General features: G+C 48.2%; 1 protein-coding gene across 9 annotated transcripts in view; it reads left to right on the top strand.

Moving 5' to 3' along the window:
- Window positions 1–19,424, top strand: part of SYNE3 (spectrin repeat containing nuclear envelope family member 3) — a 115,933-nt gene extending 96,509 nt beyond the window's left edge. For 5 of the 9 annotated variants that reach the window (XM_083166570.1, XM_083166566.1, XM_083166569.1 and 2 more), the window contains exons 18-29: window positions 604–690; window positions 935–1,030; window positions 1,486–1,590; window positions 3,556–3,654; window positions 4,299–4,394; window positions 5,274–5,360; window positions 10,980–11,075; window positions 12,175–12,310; window positions 13,560–13,694; window positions 13,839–13,994; window positions 15,496–15,534; window positions 17,055–19,424. In XM_083166570.1, the coding sequence (XP_083022696.1) occupies window positions 604–690; window positions 935–1,030; window positions 1,486–1,590; window positions 3,556–3,654; window positions 4,299–4,394; window positions 5,274–5,360; window positions 10,980–11,075; window positions 12,175–12,310; window positions 13,560–13,694; window positions 13,839–13,994; window positions 15,496–15,534; window positions 17,055–17,249 (1,327 nt within the window). In that variant the 3' untranslated portion in view covers window positions 17,250–19,424. Of the gene's footprint in view, window positions 1–603; window positions 691–934; window positions 1,031–1,485; window positions 1,591–3,555; window positions 3,655–4,298; window positions 4,395–5,273; window positions 5,361–6,869; window positions 7,322–10,979; window positions 11,076–12,174; window positions 12,311–13,559; window positions 13,695–13,838; window positions 13,995–15,495; window positions 15,535–17,054 lie in introns of those variants that run through there. The other 4 variants (XM_083166571.1, XM_083166572.1, XM_083166573.1 and 1 more) reach the window with 4 other exon arrangements.
- Window positions 19,425–21,429: the final 2,005 nt, after the last annotated feature.

Raw genomic sequence — 21,429 nt, 5'->3', positions numbered from 1 at the left:
AGACACTGTAACGGAATCTGCTGCGCTATATAAGACACTGTAACAGGATCTGCTGCGCTATATAAGACACTGTAACGGAATCTGCTGCGCTATATATGAAACTGTAACGGAATCTGCTGCGCTATATATGAAACTGTAACGGAATCTGCTGCGCTATATATGAAACTGTAACGGAATCTGCTGCGCTATATAAGACACTGTAACGGAATCTGCTGCGCTATATATGAAACTGTAACGGAATCTGCTGCGCTATATAAGACTCTGAAAAGTCTATACGTACTTTGCAGATGCCCGTTATCCAGCGAATTGGGGGTGGGTGCTGACGTCATGTGACGTCAGCACCCACCCCAAGCATGCCTAGATAGGCCTGCGTTATGTAGGGCACGCCCAGCGTTTCTGTGGGCGCACCCATAAACCGCTGGCGGTTCCGTTCTATGTACACAGCATTAACACACATTATATTACAGTAACTATATCTCAATCCCTTACGGTGAAATACCAGTTGCTAATAGATACGATGCACAGCGCAGTGTCAGAGAGCGCTGTAAAGATCATACAACATTGACGGTCAGCGTTCTAAAGCTCATTTGCCTTCATCCACAGTACTGATGGTGACACTTACAGACTGACTGATACAGAACCGCCTAGCGACACAGACGCAGGATCCGCACAGTCTGGGGGCTTCATCCGGTCAGTTCCATGTTCATTGTGTTTGTGGGAATTTCCCGTACAGAACACTGAACAATATATTATCGCTGTCCTATTGCTCACAATAATTATGGTAATACAGACAAGTGAATCAACTGGATGAGTTTAACTTGTACAATGTAAACAGATGTAATTGAAATGTCCGGTTTTTGAGTGTATGATTAAAGAACATATAAAGTAAAAGATACAAATCAGTCATATGTCCTTGTTATCAATTAATAACCAGGTTTACGGGCATTGACCATGGAAGGAGATCCCCCGGCAGGTGGCCAACACCTACTAAGCGTCCAGCAGGGGGAGTGGGCAAAGATCTGACATCCAGGTTAGTTATGATATACTGTGTAGGCACCGGCAGTGCGGGGGAGGGGGACTACACTCTGATTGGCCGGTTGCAGACGGACTTCTCCAGCTGACTGAATATAAATCATTACTGGATATGAAATTAAGGTCATTATGATGCTTGTCAGTTGGTTACGGATGATGCTCGTGGGGTATTAGGTTCTGTAAACTTGCTATAATCTATTAATATTGTAGGGCAGGCCTGGCTGTGGCGCTCCAGCTGTTGTGAACCTAAAAAGTCCCAGCATGCCCTGTCACAGATTCGCTGTAAGGGAATGCTGAAACGGTGGCAAGGAATGCTGGGATGTGTAGTTTCACAGCAGCAGGAGAGCCACCAGACGGCTGGGCCTGGTGTGGTGGATGGATGCTGGTCGGGGCTCTTTTAAATGTGATAATTAGCATTTTGTCACATACGTTGTGTTACTGTTTATTTGGCAGCACTGATACTGATGGCATCGCATCCACTGATGGAGGAAAAACTGACCAGCGAACAATCGCTAATCACAGATGGCAAGGGTTTGGGCAAACTGGAATCCAGGGCAGGTGAATAGCAATGATTGTTTATTTGTTATGATTCCACACTGCCCCAGCTGAGTACTATGATCTGTAGCTGTACCTAGAATCTCCCGTAATTCATCTGGGGGCGGAGATTTTAGCCATGGGGCTCCGACTCTATGGAACTCCCTTCCCCGTACAGGTCCAGAGACCCCCACTCTAGAATCCTTCAAAAATGTGCATATTTGAGATCAAATGTGGTTAGTTGCACAGAAGTAGACCCCACCTGCATGTGGGAGGTACCTACATTTACCAGATGCCTCCCGCTGCAATACCTTATATAAGGCATCTGTACATTTATTAAGTTTAAACCTTAACAAAACCTTAAAGCTAGCTTATCTCAAATAAATCACACTGACGCAAATAAACAGTCAGATATCATAGCGTTAGATTTAAAGGTCATAGTTATTTATTACTTGGTATGGACCCTTCTTCGTAAAGGTCTGGCAATAAGGCGCCGCCACGTAATGTCCGGCTCTAGTCAAATAAAACGTCGGCGACTTAAATGCCCCAACTATTAAATATGGTGATGACTGAGATGCCCCATGTGACTAAAGCATAACCTGATGCTGGGACAGTCTCACCACCCCTGATCTGCCCCCCCCCCCCCCCCCCCTCAAAAGGCAGGACACACCAGCCGTCTTTCAAGGGGCAGTGCCTCCCAGCGCCCTCTTATGCCACAAGTGACCTCTGGACCGTGACGCCGTACCGCCTAGTTCTAAGAAAAGTGGTAAATGTACCAAAACGGATTTGTAAATTTGAATTCCTGAAAGGTCAGGGAGGGTGGGAGGGGCTGAAACATCTGCAAGAGGAAGTACTTCCGGTACTTGTTTCCTAGCACGGCCACACCGATTTCCATCGGGGTGGTCGTGACGGAAAAATCGCGTTGATCGCATCGATTTGGTCGCATGCGATGCGATCGACGCGACCGACCCGATTTTTTAATTGAATCAAATGTGAATAGGGTCCCTGGGACCCGATTTCACATTGGATTCAATGTAAAATATTCCCTAAACCCCCAAATTTAACCCCGTGAACCTCACCCCACGACAGACGCCAACCCGAAGCGTAGCGAGGCCGCGAGGGGCAGCGGTGCGCGTCCTTCGACCTTTTCATTCCCCTACTATCCACGTCGGCGTGGAGTTGAGAATATATAGTGTGGCAAGCACAGCGAGCCACCGAGCCCGAAGCGTGGGGACGTGTATAACTTCACAGGTATACGCGTCCGCTCGCCATGCTTCGGGCTAGGTGGCTCGCTGCGCTCGCCACACTATATATTCTCAACTCCACGCCGACGTGGATAGTAGGGGAATGAAAAGGTCGAAGGACGCGTACCGCCGCCCCTCGCGGCCTCGCTACGCTCGCCACGCTTCGGGTTGGCGTCTATCGTGGGGTGACGACGGGGCCATATATAATGTTAATGGGTCATATTGGCCCATTTCACATTGTTTCCTATGTAAAATGGACTTAATCAAGTCCATCTCATCTTATAATGGCACAAGATAATTATAATGGCACAAGACCGACGCGATGCTCCCGATTTCAATGTTAAAAAATATTTTAACATTGAAGCCTATGGCAAAACCAAAGAAAATCGGGTCCATCGCGGGCATCGTGTACCTTAACTTAAAGGTACACGATCCCAAAGATTGTGGCCGTGCTAGGAAACAAGTACCGTACTTCCTGTAAGTACCCCTCTCATAAGCTCACGCCCAATTTCTCCCCCATAGGCTACCAGCAAAATCTGCAACCAAACTTTATAGAACTAGCAGTCATCAACTTCTACTGCAAACCCAAACAATGTAAGCCTTAACGAAGCTAGCCCCCCGCTTAATCTGAGCATCGCTGCTGCTTCCCTCCACATCCGATTCAGGCCCAGTGTCAGATAGCTGCTGTAAAGCTCATATAACATCAGTGTTCCGTGTTCTAAAGCTAATCTGGCTTTATTCACAGTCCTGACTACAAAACATACAGACTCACTGCTACAGGACAATATGAAACTGGGTCTCCCAATACAGACGCTGGATATGAGCAATCTAGTGGCTTCCTCAGGTTCGTTATCTTACCTTTGTTTGGTGTTTGTTTTTTATGTATTTTTTGGGAGACAGGGAGAGGATGATCCACACCCCCCTGATTGTGATCGGGCATCTTCTCCCTGTCTACCAGCTGCCTGACTTATACCTTCTCAGTGTCTGTCCATGCTGCTAGGATGCTGATTGGTGAATCGCTTTGACCGTTCACCAATCACAGTGCTGGGATTGGTGCTCCACTCACTGATCATGGCTTGAGCTATCAACCAATCAGAATGCTGGAAGTTTCAGGGTTAGATAGAGAGGGGCTGAGGCCACTGTGGGGAATTGATTGGTTCACCCTATAGATCCAAGGACTCATTGGTATTGGGATAGGGGATTCAATTCTTAAAGTCTGGGGGCATGATTTTGTAAGAGTGAGAAAGGGGGAGGGGTGATATTTGGGGCGTATGTTAATAGGTGGTGTGTCAGAGGTATACTTGATCTTAAGAGATGGGGTTTGGATCTGGATTATTATTTGGTTTTTAATAAGGGGAAGGGAACACAGATGTGGGATGTAGTTAATGCTTATAAGTTATAATTTAATGATATCTTTTTAATCAGAGCTTAGCTAGACTTTAGGCAGCACAGATACATAACAGTGACTTGTAATCAATATAAATCCAGGTTCAGCGGCACAGACCATGGGACCAGTTCACCCAGCAGCTGGACAACGCCTGATAAGAGCCAATCAGCAGGAATGGGAACAGATCTGACATCCAGGTTAGTGTTATACAGTTATCTTGTTTCCCGTTGTATTTATTAGATACCACTTATGTCAATGAGCTTTTTCCTTTGCCATAATTGGACCATTGGTCAGGGTACAAGATGGCCCCAGACAGAGTGCATGCTGGGTAAACAAAGTCACACTGCAGACCTGTGTGCATATGCAGATACACCCAGTGGTGCATGTAGGGTGACACGGGCTAGTATGGTCTATCCGCTAGGAAAGGAATAGCGAATACGCCATATCCGTACCACTGAGGTCATCAAGCGAGTCACAGGCTTGGCAGCGAGATGGACCACAGGCCGGGGATGGGAAGTATGGGGGGTCTGTGTTCTTTCAGCGTGATGTAAGTTAGCATTTTGTTGTATGGGCTTTGTTACCATTATTTGCCAGCACTGAGACCGGTGGTAATCCATCCACTGATAGGGGACAAGGGTCCGATTCAGTAAAGCAAAATAGTCATTGTGAGTCTGGAAAAAACCATGGGCCTAATTCAGTCCTATCGAACAGGTAAATGCTGCCCGACCGAACGTGCCCCATGTTGTAACGCAAGGCGTGCAGAGACATTTGTATATTTGCCGTGCAGGGTAAATACTGTCTGCTTTTGCATGTAGCCCACAAATGCTGGACTGCTTTATTATTACACTGCAATTTAGATTTCAATTTGAACTCCCCTTTCCCCAATCTAGCCAATCAGATTCTGTCTATCATTTCTCTATTGCATCCTAGAAAATGACAGACAGAAAATGATGGGTTACGATCGGCAACATCACCTCTTTAATTTGTAGAACCTTTACTAAATATACCCCTTCGTGCATAAGGCTTATGTTACATGTAGTTATGATGCGCTAACGCTCCGTTGTGTTTATCCGTAGCTCTGACCGTGATACCTATAGACTTACTGACAGAGGGACGTCCGGCTATACACATGCAGGAAATCACCAGTCTACCGGATTCATCAGGTCAGTTGCAGTAAATCAGCGGTTCTCAAACTGTGGGTCCTGACCCCAAAGTGGGTCCCGGCCTTCTCAGCATGGGGTCACGACTCCATGTTGCTGAGCATTAGGCTGAGGAATTTCCTAATCTCAGTCAGTGATCAAGAAGTCTAAAATAACAGACAACTCAGATATTTCAGACTCCTCCCATCACTCTTTGCCCTCACAATGCTGCCATGTACTGTTCTGTCTGCTGACTACACGTGTGATGTGATGAGTTATGGTATATCAGACTCCTCCCATCACTCTTTGCCCTCACAATGCTGCCATGTACTGTTCTGTCTGCTGACTACACGTGTGATGTGATGGGTTATGGTATATCAGACTTCTCCCATCACTCTGTGCTCCCACAATGCTGCCATGTACTGTTCTGTCTGCTGACTACACGTGTGATGTGATGGGTTATGGTATATCAGACTCCTCCCATCACTCTGTGCCCCCACAATGCTGCCATTGTCGCACGCCGCCGTCCGGGATCCCCAGCACCCGGACGGTCGGCGGATGTGCAGCGGGGTGGCGGGGCTGGGGACATTGCCCGGCAACGTCCCAAGCCTCTCTCTGAGGCCGGGCGTCGGGACGTTGCTAGGCAGCGTCCCCAAGCTTCCGCCCAGCGGCAACCTATGCGTGCGCCTGACGTCACGCAGGCGGCGCCAGCAGGGAATAAGAAGCCGGCGTCTGCTGGGCACAGACGCCGGTTATAGTTCCTTGCTGCTTCAGCATAGCACAGTTACCCGGTCCCCGGAGCCTTTACAGCTCCAGTGCCTGATCTCCTGGGTCCCTCCAGGATTCTTCATCTTCCGCTCCTGCGATCCTGCAGCCCCTGTTGGCTGGGTCAGCCTTCCTGTCCTGGGTCTGAGCCTGTGTCTGATCCACATCGGTCATCCACCTGTGGGTCACGTAAGTGCTCCGTTGGAGCCCGGTATTTTCTACCTGGTCTGCTCGTCTGCCCTCCGTGGCTGTTCCCCTCCGTGGGCTTGTTATCATTGCTCTCGTGTCTTCCTGTCACCTGTTTCATACTGTTTGGTTTTTGCTTGTGGCCCTAGCTTCCTTTTGGCAGGGGTGTACCCCTTTCCCACTGCTCCCGGCTTTGGGGGATCATTTGCCTTTGTGTGTCCCCGTTCCGTGATTCCCCATTGTATCTTTTGTGTCTGCGACTGGGTCGCAATTCCCCGTTCTCGGCCCGGTGCCAGTAGTCAGGGGTCTCTTCCCAGCTAGGCCCTTTTAGTTAGACGGTCCTTTTGAGATACCCCCTGGCGATTGCTCACCCCTTGTCACCACATAACACCTGGCTGCATCGGGGTCAGAGCTGGCCTAACTGGCTCTGTCGAACGCGGCGGCTACAGGCGAAGCCTAGCACTTGCAGGGGTATTCCATCTGCCCGGGGGACTCAACAGAGTCAGTGTAGGTTTTGCTGTGGCCGTCCTAAACAGCGGTCCCAGCTGCGGGCTCACGCCTGACCTTTTTCCCTCCTACCAGCTGTTGTATCATCCAGAGTCGAGCCGAGTTCGTAACAGCCATGTACTGTTCTGTCTGCTGACTACACATGTGATGTGATGGGTTATGGTATATCAGACTCCTCCCATCACTCTGCGCCTCTGGACCTGGAGAAGCTGGCACTGGAGCACATTGCGCCTTGCTTGCTCACGTCTGGCTACTGTTACCTGGATCACATCTTGGGTCAAGCACTGGGGGATCAGGTGCTGGAGCAGGTCAGGCGTTTGCACAAGAATGGGGCCCTGAAGGATGGCCAGCTGGCAGGACCCCTCCGAGGAGTTTCCAAGAGGCACCTGCGGGGAGATAAGATCACCTGGATCCCTGGCACAGAAGAAGGGTGTGAGGCCATTGGACTTGTTCTGTCAGTAATTGACCGACTAGTGGTGTTGTGCGGAAACCAACTAGGCCGATACTATGTGAAGGAGAGATCCAAGGTGAGACTCTCTGCTCCCATACTGGTAGTAATCAGTAATCCTGGGTTCCATCATGTGAATTGGGGACAGCGCACCTGTATGTGTGTGTTACTGTTATTTATTTTTGGTGAGAAGTTACTGGAACACTCCGTATGACATACACAATGCTGCCATGTACTGTTCTGTCTGCTGACTACACGTGTAATGTGATGACCTTCTGCAGTAACTTGCTGGGGTCCTGTCATTAGTTTTATTGTCTGATGGGGTCCCAGAGCAAAATAGTTTGAGGACTCCTGCAGTAAATAGTATTGGGCCAGATGTACTAAGCTTCAAAAGTGAAACAAAAATGGACAGTGATAAACAGCCAGCCAATCAGCTCCTGCCTGACAACACAGTCTGTGACATGGCAGGTAGGAGCTGATTGGCTGGTGGTTTATCACTTTTGAAGCTTAGGGCATCTGGCCCAGTGTCATTTTTTTTTCATATTTAGTTTTTACATAACGTTGCAGGATATGTTTTTGTTATACCACAGGGCCTAATTCAGGCCTGATCGCTGGATACATTTGCTCTCAAAATGGACAATAGCATGCTGCACCGCAGGACGGCAGATGTAACATGTGCAGAGAGACTTATGCTAGGTACACACCAGAACGATCATGATCAGATCGTACGATGGTCGCACGATCTGTTGGAGCACACAATCTGCACGCGATCTGTACCCAGTTGATGGGATAGTTTACAAATCCTGACTGCAGCAGGTAGGATCTCCAAAATGACCAGCGGGGCCGTGCATCGGATCGGAACCAGATATAAAACATGCCAACACATGCCCAATTTACACACAATCAGTCCAAATTGCATTGAAATTGACTGAATTGAGGCCAAATCGTTCTGGTGTGTACCCAACATAAGATTTGGGTGAGTTATTTTGTTTCTGTGCAGGGTAAATACTGTCTGCTTTATTCTTACACTGTTAAGCGGTGTCTACACCCTTGATGGCTAACCTTGACACTCCAGCTGTTGTTAAACTGCACATTGCAGAATGCTCTGCATCAGATTTAGCATGGCCAACTAAAATGAAGCAGAGCATGCTGGGATGTGTAGTTTAAAAACATCTGGAGTGTCAAGGTTAGCCATCAAGTATACACTGTGCAATATCGCTGGCAATATGGTCACTGAGCGACCATATTGACAGTGATTTGTTTGTGCTGCAGCAATAAATCACCAGCTGTTTCCCTCTGCGGCTCGCCCAGCAGAGTGTCCTTTTCATCAACAACCATCTCTGGTCGCTGATGAAAACTGGACACTGAGCAATAGATTGCACTGTGGCCCTTATTCTAGTTCACTCGCAAAGGCAAATTCCTTCTCAAATGGGAAGAACCATGTGCACTGCAGGTGGGGCAGATGTAACGTGCAGAGAGAGTTAGATTTCAGTGAGTTATTTTGTTTCTGTGCAGGGTAAATACTGACTGCTTTATTTTTACACTGCAATATAGATCTCACTTTGAAGTAATACCTCACCCAAATCTAATTCTCGCTGCACAAGTTACATCTGCCCCACCTGCAGTGCACATGGTTCTGTCCATTTGAGAAGGAATTTGCCTCTGCGAGTGAACTAGAATAAGGCCCTGTGTGTACACAGCTTAGGTTAGATTTCAGTCTGAACACACTCCCCACCCAAATCTAACACTTTCTGCACGTTACATCTGCCCCACCTGCAGTGCAGCATCTGTTTTGCCCATTTTTGAGAACAAATATGTCCTGCTAGCACTATTGGTACTCTTTACCTAGAAGGGCGCCCACGATTTTGATTGTAAGGAAAAAAAAATTGCATGCGATGCGACCGACGCGATGACCGCGATTTCCCATAGGGAACAATGTTAAATGTCCCAATTGACCCGATTTCCCATAGGGAACAATGTTAAATGTCCCAATTGACCCGATTTTCCATAGGGAACAATGTTAAATGGCCCACAGAGGCCAAATAGGCACCCTGAAGTGTGAAATGGCCCCCCAATAGTTAACGGCACCCCACGATCAACGTCAACCCGAAGCGTGGCGAGCAGCGGCGGTACGCATCCTACGACCTTTTCATACCCCCACTATCCACGTTGGCGTGGAGTTGAGAATAGAAAGTGTGGCGAGCGCAGCGAGCCACGGAGCCCGAAGCGTGGCGAGGGGACGCGGACACCTGTGAAGCCCGTGAGGGGACGCGTATACCTGTGAAGGTGTCCGCGTCCCCTCGCCACGCTTCGGGCACGGTGGCTCGCTGCGCTCACCACACTTTCTATTCTCATCTCCACGCCAACGTGGATAGTGGGGGTATGAAAAGGTCGGAGGACGCGTACCGCTGCGCTCGCCACACTTTGGGTTGACGTTGATCGTGGGGTGGCGTTAACTATTGGGGGGCCATTTCACACTTCAGGGTGCCTATTTGGCCTCTGTGGGCCATTTAACATTGTTCCCTATGGGAAATCGGGTCAATTGGGACATTTAACATTGTTCCCTATGGGAAATCGCGGTCATCGCGTCGGTCGCATCGCATGCAATTTTTTAGTGCATGCGATGGCAGCCCTTCTAGGTAAAGAGTACCGCACTATTTTACAACAAGCAAGTATACAAGATAAATACGCAAAGTTGATTGCAAGAAAATACATTTGAAAGCATTTAATTAAGAAATATATGATGCAGCTGTTCCCAAACTGTATGCCGTGGCTCCCAGGGGTGCTACGGAGCACTTGCAGGGGTGCCCTGATCCAGGACGAATTCAAAATATATATATGGTCAATGTAATAAGGAAAATTAGTGCTTGTGATTTCCAATTATAAAATATGTGGAAAAACAGAAGTGAATCATGTTTCTCACCACATAACTGAACCTAAGGATGACATGTAAGTGCAACTTATTTCATTTTATATTTTATTCTGAAGTTCTTGGTATCTAACTTTTGGCCTATGAGTGCCGTGAAAAAAATTCTGATACTCTAGGGCAGTGGTGGGGAACCTCAGGCCCGGGGGCCATATGCAACCCCGTAGCCGGTCTGAGTGGCCCTCCTACCCAACTGGCAGCTTTGCTGGGAGTCAAGTACAGGGGAATCTCGTGAGAGGTCGGTAGTTCTTGCGAGATTCCTCTTAATTAACAGCGACCAGAGACTGTCAGTCCTAATCAGCGGCAGCCGCCGGAGCGTGGGGACGGCTGCAGCAGGACAATTTGTAATGAGACATTTTTACATACTGTATGGCCCCCGAAGGATTTTTCCATACAATTGGCCCTTGGTACAAAAAAGGTTCCCCACCCCTGGTCTAGGGCGTGGTTCTTCAAACTGTGGCCCTCCAGATGTTGTGGAACTACATGTCCCAGCATGCCCTGACAGTTTTGGCATGCTCTTATAGGAAAAAATGTGGCAATGCATGCTGGGACATGTAGTTTCACAACATCTGGAGGGCCACAGTTTGAAGACCCATGCTCTAGGGTGCCGTAATTCAAAAAAGTTCGGGAACCACTGGTATAATGTCATTATAAGTACCAGTCATAGGCAATAGTAAGTGTTTAAAAGAGAAGTACACTGCTCTTGTGCAAAATAAATCTTACTGACCTATTTCCTGACATAGGCTGTTATAACTAATAACGTGATCACATTATAGCAGGATGTGTTATTGTACCCTCTGTGCTTACCCAGGTTTACCAGCACTGACCAGGGAAGGAGATCTCCCGGCAAACGTACACCACCTAATAAGAGTCCTGGAGCGGGAACGGGAATAGATCTGTCATCCAGGTTACTGATATACATTTATCTTGGTTACCATTGTAATACAATAGAAAGAAAACTCTGACGAATGAGATGTGTCTTGATCTTTTCCCACGATTTGCCTCTTTAACCTCCAGCCAGTAGTATCGTTCAACAACGAGATGAGCTGGACCATAGTGCATGGTACCCAGACAGCAGTGGCGGAACTCCAAATCTGCCAAAAATGTTTCTGGTGCCCCCTTCCCATAATACCTGCTTGTTGTCAGGGAATCCAGCCTTCACCGCCATGGGTCTGCAGTCCCAGCGGGGGGCGCTGTTCGCACCTTCCACTTTATACCAGAATACACAGATATTCACACATTATTGGCATAAACCGGTACTTAGGATGCCGCAGGTGCATTAGACTCAGGGACACTGGACTCAAGTTATATTTAAAAGACCCCTTTCCACTGAGTGGCAATCTGGGATGTTTGCGGCAGTGCAAAAGGGGTAAAAGGTAATCTCTGATACTTTCCAAAAAACTATTAGTAAAGGAAGAAAATAATAACAAACTCCTATCAATGGGGGTAATTCAGACCTGATCAAACGTCTGCGAATTCACACGGTGCCGATAATCGATGCATTGCACATACAGATGTAGCTGGGCTCATCTTTGCAGGGGATGGTGATTCTACCACCAGGGGCTCGCGCGCCCCGTGGCAACGGAGCTTGGCGGGGGTCCCCGCTGCTTCCCCTGCCATCACCACCGGTCCCCCTCGCCCCTCGGGATTTCACTCTAGAGGGGCGGCAACTCAACTGGCCGCTGCAAATTCGCTGCCGTGCGATCAGGTCTGAATCGGTCCCAACTCACCTACTTTACTAATAAATAACAGTCAATTTGGCGGCCCTGTGGGATGCTGGCCAGGCTTTCTTAAATGATCAATCAGTAACACGGCATGGTTTTGCCTTGTAAGGGATTGCCCCTTTAAAAAAAATGTCCGAGTTTATCCGGCATCCCACATGGCCCACAAAACATCCCGCCCTATATGTCTGAATAGATTTTGGACCTTTTATTGCTAATATTTGTACCGTTATACCCAACACCATTACCAGCTAATCCATTGTGTTTGCTTTTGTGCGTCTGTAGTTTTCTTGTAGGAAATAATGTGATAGAAGGAAAATCCCCCAGTAACGTGGCTACGTCCAGGAGGCAGCGGAAACTAGTGTCGCTGGCAGAGTCTGTGGACATTGTGGATTCTCCTCCTCCACGGAGGGCGGATAAGGTAACAGCACGATGCCCCCTCTTTATGTACATCCGTCAGGTGGTGCCGGGACCTGTAGTTCTATGGCAGCATATTGAGGGGGGGGGGGGGGTTTACACTGGTGACTCCGCCCTCTTCCCACCTTCCAACGACTGATGTGAATGATTGGAGAGCTGCATATTGCCTTTTATATTATAACTAGTAAATCAAAGCTAATTCTTGGAAAGCTAGATGTAGCATCACTTGCTGCCAACAGATGGCAGTGTTTAGGTGATGCACGGTCACTAGATATATATATATCTAGATGATGTGATGTAAATGTAATGTGATACGGTCGCTAGGTCGACAGGATTCAGGTCGACACATCAAATAGGTCGACATGGCTAAGGACGGAAGGTTAACAACTATTAGGTTGACAATGGAAAGGTCGACATGAGTTTTTCATGTATTTCATACCCTACCATCCACTAAGACGGGGAGGGAGAATATGATAGTGTGCTGAGCGCAGCCTGTACAACGATACAGTGTCCATGTCGACTTGCTTCAAAATTCGGGACAAAAAAAAAAAAAGTCGACCTTTTCACTGACAACCTTCCCATTGTGGACCTATTGCTTGTATCGACGTTTGACACCGTCGACCTATTTCATGTCTTGACCTTTATAGTATTGACCCTGTGACCCCTACACATTGTACCACCCACCATAACAAAACAGAGGAAACCATTTACTGAAGAAACAACTGAATAATGTTATTGTCATAGACGACTCTAGTTATCATGTGATGTTATTGCTTCTGTAAGATTGGACAGGAACTGCGGGGGTTATTCAAACCTGATCGCAACGCACATTTATTTAGCAAATGGACAAAACCATGTGCACTGCAGGTGGGGCAGATGTAACAGGTGCAGAAAGAGTTAGATTTGAGAAGGGGGTGTTCAAACTAAATTGCAGTGTAAAAATAAAGCAGCCAGTATCTACCCTGCACAGAAACACAACTCACCCAAATCTAACTCTCTGCACGTTACATCTGCCCCACCTGCAGTGCAGCATGGTTTTGTCCATTCGCTAAAAAATGTATATGACCCTTGCACCCCATTACCCTCCTTTATTCAGCTAGGCAGCCAAATGCATGCGCTAATATATGCAGACAACAGGTCTTGAAGGACACTTCGCTAGCGGCTGGGGGGCAGATGAGGGGTAATATCTAGGGTCTGACAAATCATCTTCCACTTTGTGACCTAACCCTCAGCTCTGTTGCTTTGTCATACAGACAGGCGCCGATCACATGACACTTCTGATGGAGTTTGAGCAGTGGCTGAAGGCTGAGAATTCTAAGTTAAACAGGATATGTGCGGCTGAGCTATCCAGCAGTGACGGTATACAAACACGGCAGAGTAAACTGCAGGTAGGGGGAACAGCCTTCAGCAAACATGTATGAGGTTTACCGTGGACACAGCCTCAGCAGTTCCAGGCTATAATTCAGGTGTGGCTGCAGTCGCTGCAGCCTCTTCCTTGTCTTTCATTAATTACTTGTGATTACTTTGTCCAGAAATTACAGCATCGGGTTCCTCAGGGACAGAAGCTCTTGACGTCCCTCCTGCTCTGCAGGTCGGCCATGACGGTGACCGAGGATCTCAGGTTGGAAGATCTGCGGTACCGCTGGATGCTTTACAAGTCCAAACTCCATGACTGCGGAAGCCATACGGTACGGGGGTAACAATGAAAGGCTGATTCTGCTCAATGAACGTGAATGCAAACATCTGACTGGTTTCCCCAGGATCGGTAACTGCTCCCCCAGAGTGACTGTCTATGGGGTGTAGTTTAGGGTTATGGTATATTCGATCTACAGTCAAAAGGTCGAAAACTAGGGTGGCCAATCCGGGATCAGGATCTCGGGATTTGGCCCCCAAAACTGTAGATCTAATGACTGGACACTGTAGTTGAGATAGGATGGAATATGCTGGGGTTCGGGGTCACCTGTATAATTTAAAGTTTCCAGTAGGGGATTGGCCTCCCCAATTAAAAAAATTGAAACACCACCCCCCCCCCCCCCCCCCACAAAAAAAAAATGAATGCCCAGCACATACTCACATAGTGTGGCCGGGAGCAGGGGTGTCGATGATCGGTGACACTGCGGGAGAAGCGGGTTCTGGGAGCGGGTGTGCGGACGATCGGCGGTGCAGTGGGGTGCTCAGACGCTGCCTGGCGCAGTCTAATCCCGAAATTTGAAGTATTAAAATTCTGGTAATTTTGGGGGCAAATCCCAGGACACGAATGAGTCCGTGCATTTGTTACTGTTAAATCTTTTTTTGCAATTAAAATGTAAATGCACAAAGGAGAACATAACTGTCAGCACCCCATGCCCTGACCTGGGGGTCACACATCAGCACCCCATGTCCTGACCTGGGGGGTCACACGTCTGGACCGAACCATCTCATGGAGGTTCTTTACTTACATGTGTCCTCAGAATGAAAGTACCAAATGTTTCCCAAAAACACAGACCTGGCGTGGATCCTATTGTCCTTGTGTAGGCCACACTGCTGTCAGTATAGGACGGCACATTGGGCCTGATTCAGACCTGATCGCACAGCTGCGAGTACACACCATGGCTGATTATCGATAGACTGCGCATGGTCCCCGGAACGCATGCATGAAGCTTCCATGCGATTAAATCCTGCTACTTTTTTGAGCGCTGCCGTTTCCTAGGTGATTGACAGAAAGCCGGCGTTTGGGTGTGGTAACCGGCCTTATTACGGAAGTGCCATAAAAGACGCAGGCACGCCCAGGTGATTGGAGGGAGGGCGTGTGACATCAGGCTGATTTCATCGCAGCCGTCGAGTAACTCCTGGGCTGCGCACACTGGGAAATCATTCAATGGCAAGTGAGCGGCAGATGTTCTTCACTATACACTCATAGGCTTGTAAAGGGCGGGATTACACTCTGGCGGGGTGGCCGATACGCACGGTGGTCGCACAGCGCTGCTAATTTGCTACTGTGATCAGATCTGAATCGGGAACATCGTCCCCCAAGTGTTCACACGATCAACTGTAACTGTATATAATATTAATGTATATATTTTATATAAGCAGCAAAATATAGGTGGAAAATTGGGTCTCTTATTTATGGTGAAATAAATGATTGGAGGCATTCATTACAGTATGAGCAGAAAACCTGTATGATATCAATGTACATTTGTTTTTTTACAGAATCTGGAGGTTTTGCAAGAACCCAGAGTAAGAAACAAGGTGCGTTCTGATAGATAATCCCATCGCTTCACCGTTACATGTCACGCAGTGGAGGCTGGGCCAGTGAGAGTGAGGCACGCAGTGGAGGCTGGGCCAGTGAGAGTGAGGCACGCAGTGGAGGCGGGGCCAGTGAGAGGGAGGCACGCAGTGGAGGCGGGGCCAGTGAGAGGGAGGCACGCAGTGGAGGCGGGGCCAGTGAGAGGGAGGCACGCAGTGGAGGCGGGGCCAGTGAGAGGGAGGCACGCAGTGGAGGCGGGGCCAGTGAGAGGGAGGCACGCAGTGGAGGCTGGGCCAGTGAGAGGGAGGCACGCAGTGGAGGCGGGGCCAGTGAGAGGGAGGCACGCAGTGGAGGCGGGGCCAGTGAGAGGGAGGCACGCAGTGGAGGCGGGGCCAGTTAAAGGGAGGCACGCAGTGGAGTGTGGGCCAGTGAGAGTGCAGCCTACAATATCTAAGGGGCAGGTTTATTAAAGCTTGGAGAGAGACCATGGAGATAAACCATTCAGATCCAAACTCATTTTACAGGATGTGCTTTAAATGCCAGTTAGGAGCTGATTGGTTGGTAGTTTCTCTACTTTATATCATTGAGAAACATACCTAATAGTTCTAAACACAATGATCACTGAGAAAGCAGCCTATTCCATCTCTAGGAACTAGTGAAAAATCACTGAGAATGCAGCATATCCATCCACTAGGAGATGGTGACATCACTGAGAGTGCAGCCTATCCAGTAACTAGAGACCAGTGACATCACTGAGAGTGCAGCCTATCCATTCACTAGAGACCAGTGACATCACTCAGAATGCTGGACTGTAATAATATGGTCAACATATATATTGCCCCCTTATTTGTTTCTCGGTTGATAGTGTTTAACCAGACAATGGAGGTGTGCTACCACTAGACCAGTGGTAGCCAACTCCAGTTCTCGAGAGCTCGTAACATCACTGAGAATGCAGCCTCTCTACTCACTAGGAGCTGGTAACATCACTGAGAATGCAGCCTCTCTACTCACTCATCACTGAGAATGCAGCCTCTCTACTCACTAGGAGCTGGTAACATCACTGAGAATGCAGCCTCTACTCACTAGGAGCTCGTGACATCACTGAGAATTCAGCCTCTATACTCACTAGGAGCTGGTAACATCACTCAGAATACAGCCTCTCTACTCACTAGGAGCTGGTGACATCACTGAGAAAACAACTTATCCATTCACTAGAACCAGTGACTTTACTGAGAATGCAGCCTATACACTTATTAGAGCAGGCATGTCCAAACTATGGCCCTTCAGCTGTTGTGAAACTACAAGTCCCATCATGCCTTGCCACAGTTTTGCTATTAGGGCTACATTGCTAAAACTGTGGCAATGTATGCTGGGATGTGTAGTTTCACAACAGCTGGAGGGCTGCAGTTTGGACATGCCTGAGTTATAGTGGGTACACACTTGTGATTCGATCCTGATTCGATTGGGACTGAATCGGGATCGAATGGTACACAACTGTAACCTTTGTTCCTCTTTGTTTCAGAAATCGGGAGGGCTGTGCTCCTTCCTGCATCGCGTCTGCTGTGCCGCTCTCCCGCTGCAGCTGCTGCTCCTCTTCCTCCTGCTCCTTATGTTCTTACTCCCCCTGCTGCTCGAGTCACGGAACTGCGCCCTTTCCAACAATTTTGCTCGCTCCTTCAACCTAATGCTGAAGTACGAAGGACCCCCTCCCACCTAGGGGCATCGCAAGTGCCCCGGACATACTGTATCAAATTTATTCTTCTATAATAAGGCAGCTGTACCTCCATATTGTACATATTATCGTTAGCCGATGCTGACACGACGATTAACCCTCTCACTGCCGGTGGATGGGGCGGTTTAAGTCAGACGCAGTATAGAGGGATAGTCATATTTTGTTGGCGACATCGGCTTGAGAGGGTTAATCGCACTCTGTACATAATTCTGATGTATATAGAAGAAGCGACAGCATATTATATATTTTGTACCGATGCTTTTTTTATATATATACAGTACATATATTTGTGTATCTTGTTTTTATGTTTTGATAAGGACAATCACAGATCACTGTGAGTACGTGATTTGCAATAAGTTACATTAAGCTGTAAGCCCCATTCCCGCATAGGATGATATCATGTAACAGTGTAGTGTGCGTGTGTATAAAACAGGCAACGGAAGTCCTGTTTGGAGACACATACAGATCGTGGAACAAAATAAATACTACACAGAAAACCCGCTTACTTACTCCACTCTGTGGGGTAACCCCCTATTTACTCCAGGCATGGAAAATACGGAGTTCAAGGTGTGGAGAGACAAAGGAATCACTAACATTCGCAAGGTCTTTGACCCAGGGGGAGTGGTAATGCCGTTCTCAAAATTAGTTGAGAAATATGACATTCCAAATCGGCAATTCTATATGTATTTACAATCCAGGCACTTTGCACGGTCCCGGGAGAAGCCTATGGATAACACAGAGACCACCGATCCCATAGAGGCCATACTCCGGCCGGATTGTGTGATGGGCTACAGGATACGGTACCTTTACTCTTATCTAATCACAGCTGGGGTGACACATAACCACCGGCAGATACATGAAAGGTGGCTGGTGGACCTTCCTGCTCCTCCTAGATTGTTTAATAAACTGACATTCACGATGAAACATCTGCAATCTATTTCCCTACAGGAAACGCATATAAAATTTATCAATAGAGAGTATATCGCCCCAGCTCAAAGGGCCCACTTTGTCCCTGAGGACACGGGGGCCTGCTATAAATGCCAAAAATCAAAGGCTTAATATTATCATAACTTCTGGGAGTGTGGTAAGGTCAGGAATTTCTGGGATAAGCTGATGGGATTTGTCAATCAGATATACTCCCTGAAACTGCAGAAAACCCCAGTAGCTTGTCTATTTTTACAGTTTCAGACATGGGACCTTGGCCCCAAAAAGACACAGATAATACCGGTCCTTACAATCATTCTAACACGAGCAAAGAGACTAATTGGATTACATTGGATCCATAGGAGATCCTCCTTTATACTAGAATTAAAAAATGGGTACTTATGTAATATCTGGGCTCCCGTTTTTCTTATGAGACGGCGTGCGCTCGCCGCGCTTCGGGCACGATGGCTCGCTGCGCTCGCCACACTATATAAAATCAACTCCATGCGTAGTTGGATAGTAGGGGTATGAAAAAATGGGGTGCATTTAACATGGGAGCCCAGATAATACATAAGTACCAAAAAAGCAATACTTAACATACTGTTCTATGAAAGACAGGCCACGATATCAGATCTAGAAAAGGGAGCCCCACGATTTTATAAGAAGTGGGAGCTGTATATTCTGAGTCTTGACCAGCTGACGCAGGAACGTATTCAAAAAATCTTTGACTCCACCTCCTGGTACCTTTTGAGGCAAATCGCGGGGTAGAGAACAGCCAGATGACTACTTGCGAAAGATGCGAGAGACCAGATGTTGAAGTCTGAGCTACAAGATCTAAATTTGTGTCTGCCATGATCTCCCCCCCCCTTTATTCCATCCCACCCCCCACTTCCCTTGATGTTTAATATGTTGTATTAAGATGTTACAATAATTGTTACTTTTCTTCTAAATTTCGGAGGCAGCTACACAGCCAGATAACATTTTTTATTGAACCACCTACCAGCAGGATAAAAGTTATTCTCAATATGAAACTGAGTACTAGATTAACAGCTATAAATGTATTGGTCATACCAGGAAAAGTGTTAGGTAACAAGATAGGGATAACGTTAGAAAACCAAATACTAATTCTCTTGGCTGTAATGTTATCTTCGGAAATAGCATGTATTGTGAAAATTGTACACATCAATGCTGTATATTGTTATCTATATTTTGCAAAATAAAAATTGTTTAAAAAAAAAAAAACAGGCAACGGAATATAGTGTTGTAATATATACAGCATACACAGTGGCGGATTCGGGGGGGGGGGGGGGGGCACATGCCCCTGCTGTCATTTAGTATCATTTTTTTGGTACTTGTGTAGTTTCACGGCGCCGCCGCCGCGCGCACAGTCTGTTACAGAAACTTGGCAGCCTGCCAGAGGCTCTCTTTAACTGTGCTCGTGCCGCACTAGCTCTGCCTGACTGTGCTCGTGCCGCTCTAGCTCTGCCTGACTGTGCTCGTGCCGCTCTAGCTCTGCCTGACTGTGCTCGTGCCGCTCTAGCTCTGCCTGACTGTGCTCGTGCCGCTCTAGCTCTGCCTGACTGTGCTCGTGCCGCTCTAGCTCTGCCTGACTGTGCTCGTGCCGCTCTAGCTCTGCCTGACTGTGCTCGTGCCGCTCTAGCTCTGCCTGACTGTGCTCGTGCCGCTCTAGCTCTGCCTGACTGTGCTCGTGCCGCTCTAGCTGTAAGCTACGTATTGACAGCTACAGGTCACTGTGGTACTTGTAGTTCCACAGTGAAATAGGCAGCGCCTGGGCAGCGCTGACAACGGGGGCAAGTGGAGACACCCCGGGCACAACACTGACGGGATGTAGGCGCTAAACTCCCTGCAAGCCGTTAAGAAGGAGGCGGGCACCTGGATTCAGACGCAAAAGCGTCTGAATCCAGGCGCCTGGCTCCCTGCAAGCCGCTCGGGTAAATCCACGCTTCGTGCTCGGTGGTTCACTGCGCTCGCTACACTTTCTATTCTCAACTCCACGCCGACGTGGATAGTGGGGGTATGAAAAGACCGTAGGACGCGTACCGCTGCGCTCGCCACGCTTAGGGTTGGCGTGGTTAGTGGGATTTACAAGGTCGACAGCTGCTACGTCGACTAGTGGCACTGTGGGCGGGTTTTAATAGTGTACCCCTAGACCCAGCTAAATTTAGATGCTTTTGCGTCTAAATTTAGATGTACCCCTAAACCCAATTAAATCCAGACGCTTTAGCGTCTGGATTTAGATGCCCCACCACCTGAGCGGCTTGCAGGGAGCCAGGCGCCTGGATTCAGACGCTTTTGCATCTGAATCCAGGCGCCCGCCTCCTTCTTAGCGGCTTGCAAGGCACCTGGATTCAGACGCTTTTGCGTCTGAATCCAGGCGCCCACCTCCTCCTTAGCGGCTTGCAGGGAGTGTTAATCCAGGGGCTTTAGCGCCTACATCCCGTCAGCGTTGTGCCCGGGGTGTCTCCACTTGCCCCCATTGTCAGCGCTGCCCAGGCGCTGCCTATTTCACTGTGGAACCACAGTGACCTGTCAGCGCCTGGGCAGCGCGCTGCTGCCCGCCCGCTACGCTGTTAACGTAGCTGCCAATACGTAGCTTACAGCTAGAGCAACATGAGCACAGTCAGGCAGAGCTAGAGCGGCACGCGCACAGTTAAACAGAGCCTCTGGCAGGCTGCCAAGTTTCTGTAACAGACTGTGCGCGCGGCGGCGCCGTGAAACTACATAAGTATCATTTTTTTTTCTTAATTAAGGGACCCGACCTCAGGGGATCCAACCACTGCATCAAAACACCGACCACCCAGCCAAAATGTAAGGTGGACAGATGCCAATAGCATCAGGTGGTGGGAGGGAAGTTGGCTGCTGCTTGGCATATTGCAGCAGCAGTAGTGCCCACTACAGGCACAAAATAAACCACCCCCCGTCCATTCCATGATGCCCCTGTCTGTTTCAGTATACTCAGGGGCGGATCCAGAACAATGATACAGAGCCACAGGTCACATGACATCACCCATCATCCTCCTGTAGCCACCTGCTGGTCACTGGCTTACCGAAACGCGTAGGAATTTTATCAGATTACCCTGTGCTTGCTCTAATCTGTGTATCACCACCATAAATGTCTGTATTTTTTTTCTTATCGCTTGTGGGTTTTTTTTTTTTTTTTTTAAATACTTTCTAAATGTAAACCTAAGTTGTGATCCACATACATTTCTCTTCAGCTACA

Source organism: Crinia signifera, chromosome 12 (genome assembly GCF_055691185.1).
Source record: "Crinia signifera chromosome 12, ASM5569118v1, whole genome shotgun sequence".
Taxonomy (NCBI): domain Eukaryota; kingdom Metazoa; phylum Chordata; class Amphibia; order Anura; family Myobatrachidae; genus Crinia; species Crinia signifera.
Note: the sequence above shows the minus strand (reverse complement) of the source record. Positions and strands in the feature narration are given on the sequence as shown.